Source organism: Buceros rhinoceros, unplaced genomic scaffold, assembly GCF_000710305.1.
Source record: "Buceros rhinoceros silvestris isolate BGI_N320 unplaced genomic scaffold, ASM71030v1 scaffold4876, whole genome shotgun sequence".
In the NCBI taxonomy this organism is placed as follows: domain Eukaryota; kingdom Metazoa; phylum Chordata; class Aves; order Bucerotiformes; family Bucerotidae; genus Buceros; species Buceros rhinoceros.
The window spans coordinates 166,286-180,078 of NW_010419297.1; the positions used below are offsets into that span (position 1 = coordinate 166,286).

Genomic DNA, 13,793 nt, shown 5'->3' on the forward strand with positions numbered 1-13,793 from the left:
AGGCTGATACTAAGCAGCAGGTCTCATCAGGCATAGATAGTGGTAGTTCTGATTATTTTATATATACAGAGAATCCTCAGGATACTTTGAGCTGGAATCATCAGTTTCCCATCAGGTGAGTGACACTAGGAACAAGCATGTTTTCCTCTGTATGTATTTCAGTACGGTATTTACAGGACTATAAAAGTAAGCTAAATGAAGCTGGGAGGTTTCATAAAGTACAGTAATTTTCAGGATCAAGTCTTATGACTTGGAGGAATGCAAGAGAAGCAGAAGCTCATCATCAGAAGACCTGCAAATATTTATGTATTTGCAGTTGAGAAGCTCTGCTGGGGGGAAAAAAATCCCCCAGTAAGTAAAAAATTAAAATCTATCTTGCAGAAGAGAAACATCACTTGCAAATGTTTTACCTTGTGCAAATCAAATCTAGTGATGTACATGAAGAATAAACACATTTAGAGGGAAGACAAATGAATGGGTAGAGTATCTTGACTAGCAATTAGTTTCTGTGCCCAAGTACCATCAGTGCAAAATTGATGAGCAAGGTAACCTTTGGCTGCACTTTAGCAAGTTCTTCATTAGTTTTCTGGCTTTTCTTTTCAGATGTTTTATTTCCTCATGGACACGCTAAGAAAAATGATCCACCCCGCTTGCCCCACCAATGTATACCGCGCTGCGCTACCAGCCTGTGTTCTAGCAAGAAACATTACTTTTTCCCCCAAGGTTGTCTTCCAACAAGGGAAGACAAAGGAAGAAAAAGTTTTCTTTCCTTCTTTTCACAGATTAGAAAACCAGACCACTAAGAGATTAAATAAATGAAGGTCACCCTGAAGGTCAACGGTTTTGAATTGAATCAGTTTGAATAGAAACCAGTAACAAACTTACTTGTACCTTTGGAAATTTCTTTTGACATACCTAGAGATATAGGAAGGACATGCTGGTTCCTGAGGGAAAAGAGGCAGTGAGACAATTGGAGTTGTCAGATTAAAGCTAGGTAGGGTACGATATTGTCCGTTGGTAGACCGCTCCAGCCTGTAATTGGTCGAGAGGCCTCCTTTGAACATTTGTCTGACATTAGCGCTACTCAAGGCACTGAAGTGTAAGTGCTCATCGATGGGAACATACATGCCCTGTTTGTTAATGCTCTGCACAAGAGAATTATCTGGGAGAACAGAGAATGTTATAGATCTGTCATTCGTATATGAGCTAGAATTCAATTTAAGCTTTACTTCAGACATTTCCTTTCCACATATTTTCTTCTCCATTTCACTTCTGTTGTATCATGTATCTCTGTTTCTCACCGATTTGTGCTGCTGAGCCAAACGATAACGATGAAAGCTGCAAAGGAATGCCATTGCAGCATTATTATTGCACTACCTGTAGCACTACTTTGAAAGAAAACATCACAATTCAAGGTACGATTGAATGACTTATCAGTTACTGAAGTCCTCTAAAAGAGCGGCTCTGATATACTACTTAAATTCCTCCAGGAAAAACAAGCGATAGGCAACTGGCCATAGAACACTGGAGGAAGCAGAGGTCCCAGATTAAGAACCAGTCCCAGCACACGGAGAGCCCACCAACACAACTGGAACTAGCTGTGGTGCAAGAAAAGCAGCCTCAGCAACAGCCACAAGGTGTGCCTCTCCCAGCTAACTTCTAGCCCAGATTTTCTGGAATATAAAACCATTCCTCCCTGCGCAAAGGGGAATTGCAAGTAAACCCATCCGCTGTGCTGTACTGGGATGTATGGGGCATCTTGTGCTATTTAGAATTCAATGACCAGACTGCTGAAGTGTTTAGCACGTATTTACGGCTCTGCTTCGAAGTTCAAGTTTTAACATTCTTTTCAGCCTTTACTCTGTAATTTTCTGCCCTCCATTCAAAAACCACCTCAGAGAAAAGCAAGTGTGGTTATATAGTGGCAATATATTTTGAATTGTCTTCTGCTCTTGGATTCAAACCAGCAGTAAAATGCACTCTGGGAGAAGAGCTGAGGAGTGCTTAATTAGAGAAAGAATGTATGACCGCTCTCTGAAAATGGGCATCTGATCTAGCCTTGGCACTGTCAGAATAATGCTCTATCAAACAGCCCTCCGCACAGCAAATCTCCGAGGTGAACTCATTACATTGCCGACAGCAGAAGTTGCCATCTTCTCAGAGAGATCAGGCATGACCAGGAGAAACAGATGCAATTTTAGTTAAAGCATGAGGCACCACTCAAATAAATAAATTAAATTAAAAAAAAAAAGCGCCTACATAAAACATAACCTTCTTATTCATCTGATCTGCTCCTCACATGTACCAAACCCACATTTATTGCTTTTAGTGATAAAAATAAAATGGGAGTGCACTTCACCCAGTGGAATGACAGGAACAGGAAAATGTGGAAGCCCTTAATGACATTTTTACAATCCTTTTCCAGAACTTAACTGCACTTTGAATGTTTTCTTGTTTTTATTCTTAAAGATCCTTAGGAATCAAGAAAGGCATACATAAAAATATATTTCCCTTGAAAAACCCCGTATAAAGAGAACGCAAGAGTAAGCAATGCCTGTCCAGGGACCAGCTACTCTGATACACGTTTAACAGAGAAAAGGTACTAAAAGGAGGCAAATATTTTCTTACAACCTTGGCATTGCAGCACAGCTCCTGGGCTTTATGGGAAAGCCCTAGAACATGGGATGACAGAAGGATTCTGGTTGGAAGGGACCTCATGAGATCTGTGGTCCACAGGGGCAGCTATGAGATCAGACCAGTGTTCTCAGTCTGGTCTGAAAACTGGAGATAGTCTTCCAGATGCAGACAAATAAGTGTCAAATAAAAGGGGTTAATCATGTCCATCAATCTACTATGCTCATCCTAACCCAGCCCAGGATGCTGCTAGCCCTTTTTCTTGCCAGGGCACAGAGCTGGCTCACGTTCAGCTTCTGTCTACCAAGATGCCCAGGTTCTTTTCAGATCTGCTACCAGTCAGTCAGTGCCCAGACTGTATTACTGCCAGAGGTTCTTCCTCAGACGCATCACTGCATTTGTCATTGTTGAATTTCATAAGGTTCCTGTTGGCCAACTTCTCAGCCTATCTCTGAATGAGGTATCTCTGCCCTTGAGGGTAGCAACTGTCCCACATACATTTTTTGCTACCTACAAACCTGATGAGCATGCTCCAACGCCTCCTCCAGATCACTGATAAAGATGCTGAAGAGGGCACGTTCCATTGCAATCCCCTGTGGTAGTCCACTTGTACGGGCTTCAAGTGGACCACCACCTCTTAATGGTTATCCCCAGGGCTCAATTACTCAACCACATTGGATCTGTGCATGTGTACATTATCAGGGAGATGCAGCTACTTGGAAGCAACCTCCAAGTCTCCAGTTACTTGGAAGCCCAAGCAGCGTGTCAGCGTGCAAAAGGACGGACATTTCAAGGCAACTTAATTATGAACAAACCAGGCTTAACTGCTCCTAAAAAACCCTATACCAAAACCCAAAAACTTACAGACTCCCCAGATCTTCTAGAATGAAACTCTAGAAAAATACCCAATGGTATCTGAAACCAAGAACAGTGTGTATTTAAGAATACGCACTGGAGAGAGCGGAATACTCACATCACTTCTAGCCGAGCCATTCTGGAGTCATTTCCTCCAGAAGAAATGACCTCACAGGTATAGTCTCCGATGTCACCTGACCATGTCTGGCTGATGAGGAGGGTTCCATCTTTCTCTACTGTGATCCTGGAACTGCTGGATGGATTTATTACAACGCTGTCCTTCTTCCAAAGGTACCTGCGTATTATGACGTTTCAATTATTAATAACTCATAAGGACATCAAAATAAATTTGTGTGAACTGTGCTATAAGGTATCAGCTTCAGTAATCACATGTTAAATATGACAGGCCCCTACAGTTACTTTTGGAAGCAGTGCCTTCTACAAGGTTTAGATCGATGATCAGAATAAGAAATGTAACAGCATCCTAGATACTACGTATTTTATAAAAAATACTACATATTTTAAACAGAAAAGGTGAAGTTCTCCTAAGTGTCCAAGTTCTTAAATCCATCTTCATCAGCATTTTAAACTAGAGCATCGTACTCTGCAATTAACAGCCGAGGTGTTGGCCCACCTCATAAAGCTCTAGTAACATCAGACTGCCATCATCAGTAACATCCTGAAACGACCGTGGCAAGGTTTATTAGAGCTCATCCATCAAAACAGACATGCCAACATGTCACAGAGATGTATACAGTCCATGGTCTTACAATTAAGTATCTCTACATTAACTTTTTTCGCAATTTTTCTTTCTGAAGTTTTCTGCAGTTCACCCTTCTAGTACCCTCCAACCCGCTCCTTGCGTTTTCTTTCCTTTGAGTTGCTTTCAGACTACGTGAATTTTCATGGCAAATTTAGTTTAAAATTATGAACTTCCTCTAAGTGCTCCAGTGCGAATTCTAATAGTTCAGACAAAATCTCTTTTCCTTTACACAGTTAAAGCAGAATATAGCCCCTTAGTTATTGAGCTGTTTCCAAGAACACAGGCATCTCTTGTGTGGCTTTCACGCACCCCAATGTAAACACTTCTGAAATCCTTTTCCTTCTCTTCGGCTTTTACTCTCATTAAGTATCAGCTTCTGACAAGTTGGTTTTATTGATAGTGTATTAACCTTGACAGTAAAATCATGAAAGGCTATATTGAAGTCATGAAGTGGAACATAGCTCATTGTAAATAATACATAAGGCTGAAATGGAAGATGGGATTTATATGATTAATGATACAGTGAACAACCTTATAATGCAGTAATCAGGGGTCTGCTGCTCAAATCTGGGGTCCTGAAACTTTTCACCTAATGCTATTCATATAGCTTATAAAATTAAGCTTGGATAAACCATACAAACAAGAACTGACACCACCAACCTGATTGAAATTCTAGGATCATGAGTCGCTTCACATTGCAGAGTAGCTGTGGTGCCTTTGATCACAGTGCTGTCCTCAGGAGGGTGAACAATGGAAGTGCGATCTGAAAGGAACACAAGCCATAGTTCACGTGAAATTACAGCCTTTTGACTTGGGTATTCACTCAGAGAGCAAGTAACCGAACATTTGTCACTCAGAGCAAGCAGGCCATTCCTCTTTGAGTCTTTGCTGTGAGGGCTCCCCTCCCTCTCATGTCATTGTGTTGAGAAGAGGTGGCACGCTGTGGGGTGCAGAGCAGCAAAAGCAGCAGAGGGCAGGAGTCTAGTCGGCAGTGATCTGAGTAGGGAAGAGTGCTAAAGCCGCGCTAACTCTCGCTGGCCTCGTAAGAAGGATCTCTGGCAACTCCCTGAAGCCATAAGGCAGCAAATATGTTGGTAATGTGATCTGAATGAATCCAAACATGCTGAGAGTCAGGAAACAAGTCACACTGTTTAGAGAGGGGAAAACAAACCAAAGAAAATCTGTGCAAAGAGAATACACTAGAAAAATATCCTGGAAGAGAAATGCTTAAATGGCACCCTACAACCCTGTCCAATTCAGGAAAGAGGTTAAAGGAGGAGGAACTTCTGGTACACTGAAAGATAGGCTGTTTACTCAAATGTTTCAAGACATCTTGATTCAAGCACCTCCCGGAGACCCAGAACAGAATAATTGCTGTAACTACAGCAACCGGCTCTGGTGTGAAAGATCTCTGTTAGGCTTAACACAGTAGCAGCAGCAGATAGCATCAGCTGAGGCAGGTAGACAACTAGGACGAGTATAGAAGATATGTGGACAAGGTTAATCAGTCCCCAATCCCTACAGAGATAACCAACATCTACTGAGTTACGTCATACATGCACAAGAACGAATCGTCAGCAAAATCAAAAGCTAACTCTAATAGCGTGGAATTTTTAGCATTACTTCTGACGTACCTATGTATTCCTTCTAGGGTGTTATTAGGTTATATTCACTTTTCTCTTCCCCATCCAATGTGGTATCATGGACAGGAACTATCTCTAATACATATAAGAACCATGGTTTTGAGAATTAATGGGAAAGTTCTCCTTTACTTGATCCAGACGTGGATAGCATTCGGTTTACAACATCCTGATGTGTGTACCAACTCTCTATTGTCGGTACGATACAGGTATGATGGCCGTATGGCACAAGTACATCACAGTTCCTGACAGCGTTGTTTTCGGGTATTTCCAAATGCAAAAGGAGGAACATTGCTGACAGAACTTGCAGAGTTTTGGGATTAACAAAATGCCAAATATGCACCACACATCAGCAGCGTGATCTGTACTTCAAGCACAGGAAAGGATAGAGAACCACAACACCTCTGTATTTTCCATCTCATCGTTTTTAATTATTTATGACACCTTTCAGGGATCCTTTTCTCCTACCTTAAGCAGCAAAAAAACACGTTACACTTAAATTTGACTCATTTAGGAGTAACCCTGGTGAACCTGTGGATCAGACTCTCTTCTTCAACAGAAGAAATATAAAAATAGCGATTGAGGACAAACAGTGAAGGACAAAATCATTTCATGGGTTCCCCTGTGCCGTGCCAATCTGTAGCATGAGAGGCTAGCTGAAGTCTGCTGTACGTTGGTTTGGCTTCCAACAGTGCCCAGGGCCACAAAGAAATCCAAAGGTGCGATATCCCTTGGAACTGCGGCCACAGGTTTAGTAACAGCGTGGGCTGGTCTATACTGCCTGCAGACTCCTGGAGGCAGAAACCAACAGCGAACAGCCTCATCTACAAGTTAAAAGGTCTGATTTGCAATGTGAGATCCTCCAAGACAAAACCTGAGTAAAAGTGCAATTGTGATTGAGCTCTATTTAAATACACTTCTTTTCACAACAGAAAAGTTTATATGCATGATTTTACAAACAAAAAGGGTATTTGTGAGAGGTTTCCTAAAATAGATACATTATTCCTATTAAATCATACAAGTATCTCTATTAGCTAGGAAAGCATAATTACTTATGAAAATTTCCTCTGCATACAACAAAAAGTGATTAATACTTGATTAAACTTAGACTTTAAACAAAGCATTATCCTTACTCCACACTGTCAGCATCACAAAAGCGTTCAGAGCTCCTTCAGAGTTGACTGCACAGCAAGTATAATTGCCAGCATCCTGAAGGAAAACCGGTGTTATCTGGAGCCCTCCGGATTCAAGAAGAATGAACCGAGGAATCTGAACCGAGCCGCTGGCTAAGATCTGGTTGCCTGAAACACAGAAGGGAAAACCAGCACCATTAGAGTCACGTAGACCGCACGGATTAAGCACTGCAATTTCTAGTTCTTCCAAAAGACTATTCCAGCCTATCCGGGCTCACCACTGCCCCACAACAAACCCTCTGCTCGCAGAACCAGAGAACCGAAGAAATATGCACTAAATGGATCTACAGAGTCTCAGTAACAGGAATGGACAAGAAATCGTGTATTACAGCTTTTCCAGAACAACTTAATAACTGGCTACCTTTCTTCCATGAGATGGCAGGTTTTGGAGCCCCCGATACTTCACAGGTTAGCACTGCCGTCATCCCCTCTGTAACGGTGGTATCCTCTGGAGGCTGTATAAATGCTGGTTTAATGTCTACAATCAAAAATTAGAAAAATTCAATGCATCAGCTATCAGAAACATCCTTTACCTATTATCATAGACGACTTTACATTCACTTTTACAGAACTGATCATGGAGAAGGACACGAGAGTAATACACGAAAACCTTTCAGCAGTGACTGTAACCTTTCACTATTCATCTCCTAGGAATTGTCTAATTCAGTTTATTACCTACATGGAAAATAAAAATCTATCAGCGCTTGTACAAGTGCAAGTAAGATGGCTTACAAAACCAGGAAGATAAAGCTCAGAATGAGTGTTGGGGGGGAAGTTGAGACACCTAGATAAACACAACTATTTTCTTTCATCTTCATAACAGACTTCTTTAAGATGAGAAGCAACTTGAGCAAAGCATTAACTTTGAAACCTAAATGTCAGCCAAAAGAATTTAGAACCTGAGTCTCATCCAAGACATTTTCCAAGTTCCTTTCTCTCTTATTTTCCCCCAGTTGCATTTTATTACATTTTTTTCTGCAGTTTCCTAGATATATATCGAGCTGGGGCTGATCTACTTTCTGAGACCAGTAGCAATTATGGTCAGTATGTATAAACTGCTCTTGTGCTAAAAATCAGCTACCCGGAGAGGAGTTACGGTATTAGAGAAATGCCTGTTAGTAATGGTTTTTAAAAGAGACTACTAGGATTTGTAATTCTTCAATAGAGAAGAACGTACTTCATTAACAAATCCACTTAATCAGTCTTTTGGGCCAAAAAAAGACATTTAACTTGAACTTCCTTTCTTTCCCCTACTAAATGTAGTTGTAGGCAAAAGGCAGGTAAAATGATACCATGCACAATCATGAAGCAGTAGCTCACATCCAGAACAGAACTGCATCAGAGTCCAACTAAATTATTGAAGTATAAACGACAGATAAAAGTATTTCACAATCAACCTTTCTTTCTTTTTTCTTTTCACTAAGTTCTCCTTTAGTAACATCAAATAGGAGAGTTCATCTCAAGCCCCTAATGTCATGGAAAGTTTTTCTGCAGGCTTCAGTAGATAGTGTTCAGGCCACAGAGGGCATTTAAGGGCTACCTTCCAGCTAGGGCAGCTACAAGTGATGAAAAACAGGGTTCTGCGAGTTGACCTAAACAAGCACAGAGTGGTGGAGAAATCTGATGGATGTAGGATCACCTTCAGAAATGACAAGGCAACCATGGATCCCGTATCACAACTCCTTACTCACTAGTCACATCCAGGTAGGTGTACGTCTGTATCTCCCCGGCTTCATTACTAGCAAAACACTGGAAGATTCCAGCATCTTGAGGACGCAGCGCGTGGATCCGCAGCCCGCCACTCAGCAGTACTTTGTAGCGAGGGTTTTCCAGCTTGCTGAGGGGAACAGAGTCCTTATACCAGACCAGGGTGGGAATGGGAACACCTATAAAAAAAACCCAGGTAGTTTCACTATTTATCTTTGCAAAATATGTTTTAGGTAGTCAAAATACCCAGTGCTGCTGCGGTCACATCCCTGGTTTCCTACCCTTCTACACAAATTATTTCTATTTTTACAAGCTGCTTTTGATAAATGGAAGCTGCATCTTACATTATCAATGGTAATAACACACTGCAGAACATGTGGGAATAAAAACAGCAAATGGCGGAAGGGGGAATGTTGAGAAAACATGTTATCAAATTACTTTCTTCACCCAATCATATTTCATGCTACTTCAAAATAAGATTTACAGCAATTTCACGTTGAAAGCCAGAATCATGCTAAACAGCAGCAGTGTGGCACTACAGCAAGTCTGTAAGGCTGTTCCGTCCCAAATACGATTCTTCTGCGCTACTCTAAGATGTCAAAATAAAAAGGAAATGGCAAATTACACATGAAAAATGAAGTGCTCACATGGCTGTATTCGAGTCCTAATTTGGTGCCTTAGTTTGAGCTGATGTACAAACATCATGTTGTCACAATGAAATAGCTTTAAATTATTATTATTTTTATTCATTCTCAAGCTTCACCTGTTATTTGAAAAACGCAGACATTAGGAGAAACAAAAATCCTACCATAGATAAAACTTACAGTCCCATTTATTCCTGTTTTCTTTCATGTGCATGTTCTACAAACCCTGACGTTGTTATTTCACACGTATTTTTGCTGCAATCGTATCCCAGTCACCTGGGCTGAAGGGGCTGTAAATTTAGTATATACAAATAGCAGTAGGATTCACTTTTCTTTGAGAGATTTCATACACAGATATTCCCATCCCACTCCCAGTGTTTTATCTGTACATCCCAGAAATCCCAAACTGATCAAATGCCGAGGGCCCTACGCAGAGATCTGAAGCAAAGCAGCGATTTTATTACGTGATTGGATAATCACAGGATCACAGGAGTATCCAGCTGATTTAACAGCAGCTTCAGACATGGCATTTTAATAATTGGCAGCTTTCTTTGAACACATATCACTTAAAACCTCAGAGCTTCACGCTCCCTTGTAATAGGGTAAGAAACTACGGACTTAAATTCATGGCTGACTGAAGTTTTCCCTAAAAGAGAAGAGGAGGGTGTTGAGGATGGGATTGTCACTGATTGATGAAGCATCTGCAATGAATTTCACTGCACTGTCGGCAATGGCTTAAGGTTCTCAGAGCAAAAACACTACAGGAAGGTCTATACTATCATCATTATCATTTAAAAAAATCCTGAAGTTAAATACTCTTATGTTATACTTCCATTCATATCTTCTCTCCGTGTACTTATTCTCTTTATACAACAAAAGCTGCACTAACTCCTGGAAAGAATGTACAAACAATGTATGCAACGACTGAGAAACAGCATTCAATTGCTGCTGTTACATGTAGCATTTACTACAATCACCTCTGATGCTTTTGTTCTGCTGGTAAAATAAAATGTACTCATAATCCAAAAGGTAATCATCTCAGGAAGAAACCCACTACGCAGAGTGCATCTTCTGATAAAGAACAGACGTTGTGTATTCAGACAACAGCCCATACAGAGAATGAGAGTAAATTTCAATGTTCCGAATTCGCGGGGAGAGCGTTATTCATCTCTCAAAAATCCTCCTGGGCAAATACACAAATTATCACTGAGTAATGAAGAAACAGATGATGCAAAATGGAATAGTTCGCCTGATGCCGAGAAGCCTGGAAATTATTTCAAGTTTAAGTAATAGCAACTCCATTTTCCCCACACATTAGACTTGATAGGCACCCAGGAAATAATGAAATCCGGCATTCAGTGCACTCGAACCTTTAACACTGGTGTCATCCCATAAATCCCATTCTCCTAACAGTATTAGCAAACCTTCTAATCCTATAATCACTTTGAGATACACCTTCCTATCACCAACTCAGCTGACAAACTGAATATTACCATCTCTATTTTTCTACATTTCGGTTACGGATATCTTCCTCTACTCAAAGTTATGAGTCTGAATAATAGGATCTTATCTAAGCACTCTGATGCCTGTCAGCAGCATTCATTTGGGCTTCAGTGATCCTCCTGGAGAGATCTGTCTTCCAACTTGGACACATTTTCTTTTATCATTTTGCCACGTCTGGCTATAAAAATGGTTAAAACTAGCTTCCTTTCTTCTCTCCCTCTCCCACCCCACAGCCTTCCCTCTCCTCACATCCCCAAAGGAATTTTGCTGCTTTTCCTCTCCAAACACTTCTGGTGAAAAAATTGTGAACAGAAGAAAACACTTTCAAGACAGTTTGGACTGTACCTCTCCAAGCAGTACCAAGTCCTACCTTGCTGCCTAAGAGATGACAGGCTAAAAGACGAGTAATAATAAATACAGTAAGTTTATTTCTCAGCACGTATGCAGCACTATGCATTTTTCACAGACAAATTAATCTCATGTTGCAGAGGAGAAGGGAAGGCAGCAAAGTGAGACTTCTGGCTTTGCCACTTTCTCTCTAACCTTGGGCAAATAATTTATGCAATCTGAGGCTCAGTTTCCCCATCTGTGAAACAGATGCTTGACTCTTTGCCAGATTTAACTTACTGAAGAACCTGGATAAGAGACTCGAAATATTCACCGTGTAATTTTTCTTACTTATTTTTTATAGCCTTCTCTAGATCCCAGTGGGCTACTGGGGAATCCCAAAAGCATCTTTCCATCTACTTGTCTAAACAGGTAGAACTAAAGTCCAATTAACTGCACTCCCTAGACACCACCACTGCTGCCTGCAGCTCTAAACTTTCTATAACCCAATAAGAAAAAGCATTTTAAAGGAAACCCATTGAAAATGCAGGCAGCATCAGCAGCTGCTGAAAGACACACGGCAGAGCACGGTTACTGCACAGCCTGATACTCTGAAACTCCATTACAGGGAAGCATAAAGCTAGTCTGGGCAAATTGCAATTTTATTTACAGTTAATCTCTGCTTACACTGTGAAATTAATCTGTCTCTCACACATTCAAAATGCACCAAGACTTGGCAAATGGGCTTCGTGCACAGAACTTGGTGGGGCTGGGGGAAATACAGTCTACCTTCCCTTTGGAGCAGAGGCACAGGGCAGCTTTGCAGCTCTCCTCCCCCTTCTGAGCCTCCGTTACAGATACTCAGCAAAACAATCCACGTGAAAACAGGTTTACATGCTCCTACACCACGTTCATCAGCAAGTCAGATGTGCACTAGAAGAGTTCAGCAGAAAAAAATTTTTCTCTAGTAAAGGTTCCTGTATCTCCAATAAGACCTCATCCCCTGCGAATGGTTATGAGGGTGCTATTAATCCCCTTGGGAGCCAACTGCTCAAAAGAGGAATTAGGGTACAAGCAAGAGTCAGAAGTCAACGTCTTCTCTTCCTGATTCCTCCAGGTTTGGGTTTGGTTTTTTTAAACACATTAAAAACATTTGAGTCAGCAGGTAGGTTTTGCCAGTGAAAGTGAGATAGTCCAGAGATTCATCAATAGTTGTGTAGTACTGAAACATTTTTAAAAATAAAAGCTCAGAATGTTTTTTAAACTCAATTTCTCTAATGATAAAACACTTAGTTTTAATTCTGCTACTCAAAAAATCTCCAATTAAAAAAAGAAAGCCAATCTGTTTGTCATATTGAAACAAAGTTGGTGGCACGTGGACAGAATAATGTCTATCTAGTCATTTTTCCTTCCATTGAAATTGTCTCGTCTTGGGTGCTCAAGCACAAAATGCAAGAACAGCCCAAGGACAAAATGCTATTTCCACCTTCCAAGCTCCGGCAGTCTGTGCTCTAGCTCGTTCCTGAGCCAGAGGTTGCATACACACAGCTGTGTTTAATAGTCCATGCTGGATTTTTCTTCCGTACCTTTTTTTTTTCTGGTTTTCTAAAAATTTTTTATTTCTGATCTTAACTACTGCCTGTACCAATGACCTTCACAGTCTGTTTTCTGAAAAAGTACAATCTTTCCTACATCATACGCCTCCTGCCTGAAAATTCAGCTGCATGCCTCCTCTGCTTGTTGCACCAAGCAACAAAGAACCGTCTCCTACTCACCTTCCCATATGGCACCCACCCTTCAGCCATCTCTTTCACAAAGTGTTCCAGTCAATTTAACTTTCATTATTTGAAAACCATGGCAGACATCTCATTACACTGTTCCTGCTTTTGTGTATCTTTTCTAGTTTTTCTACATCCCTCTCTCCAACGGAGTGATTAGAATTGGGTGAAGTATTTGAGATGGGGGTGCCCCATGGGTTCATACAGTGGCATACTCTTATTTTTTCACTATTCCTTTCTTCTTAGTATCTAACATTGTGAACCACGGCTTGGCACTGAACTCATGTTTTCAGAAGAAAAATCTTTTCCTGCATAGTAATAGGAAATTTCAACTCTGTCAATAATTTCATCTTCCAGTTGAAATCATCAGAACCTTCTGCAATTCTTCTGTGGTCAGTTTTAATGTTGACTATCTTGAATAATTTTATATAATCAGCAAATATTATCATCTTACTAATCACCCTCTTTTCCAGGGCATTTACGAGTATAGGTTGATCAGCACAGGTTCCAGCAGAGATCTGTGGAGAACTCCCCTGCCAGCAGGTCCTGCTGTGTTTTGTTTAAAAAGCTGTTAATTAACACAAGACCTTGTCTCCTATAACCTGATAGCTTCATTTCTATAAGTGCCTTTTGGTAAGAGACCTCATCAAATGCTTCTGAAATTCCAAATCAGCTGGAGCACCCTTACACACATGCTTGCTTATCTCACTAGGTGCAAAGCTTCCTTCTAGAAAAGTGGTGGTGACTCT

At 40.8% G+C, this 13,793-nt stretch overlaps 1 protein-coding gene across 1 annotated transcript in view; it reads right to left on the reverse strand.

Moving 5' to 3' along the window:
- SDK1 (sidekick cell adhesion molecule 1) overlaps window positions 1-13,793 on the reverse strand; it is a gene marked incomplete at its 5' end in the record, with an annotated part of 284,258 nt that overhangs the window by 128,898 nt on the left and 141,567 nt on the right. Inside the window, 5 exons of the mRNA XM_010138858.1 lie at window positions 3,608-3,784; window positions 4,913-5,015; window positions 7,026-7,193; window positions 7,447-7,563; window positions 8,777-8,971. Coding sequence (XP_010137160.1) covers window positions 3,608-3,784; window positions 4,913-5,015; window positions 7,026-7,193; window positions 7,447-7,563; window positions 8,777-8,971 — 760 coding nt within the window. The remainder of the gene's footprint in view (window positions 1-3,607; window positions 3,785-4,912; window positions 5,016-7,025; window positions 7,194-7,446; window positions 7,564-8,776; window positions 8,972-13,793) is intronic.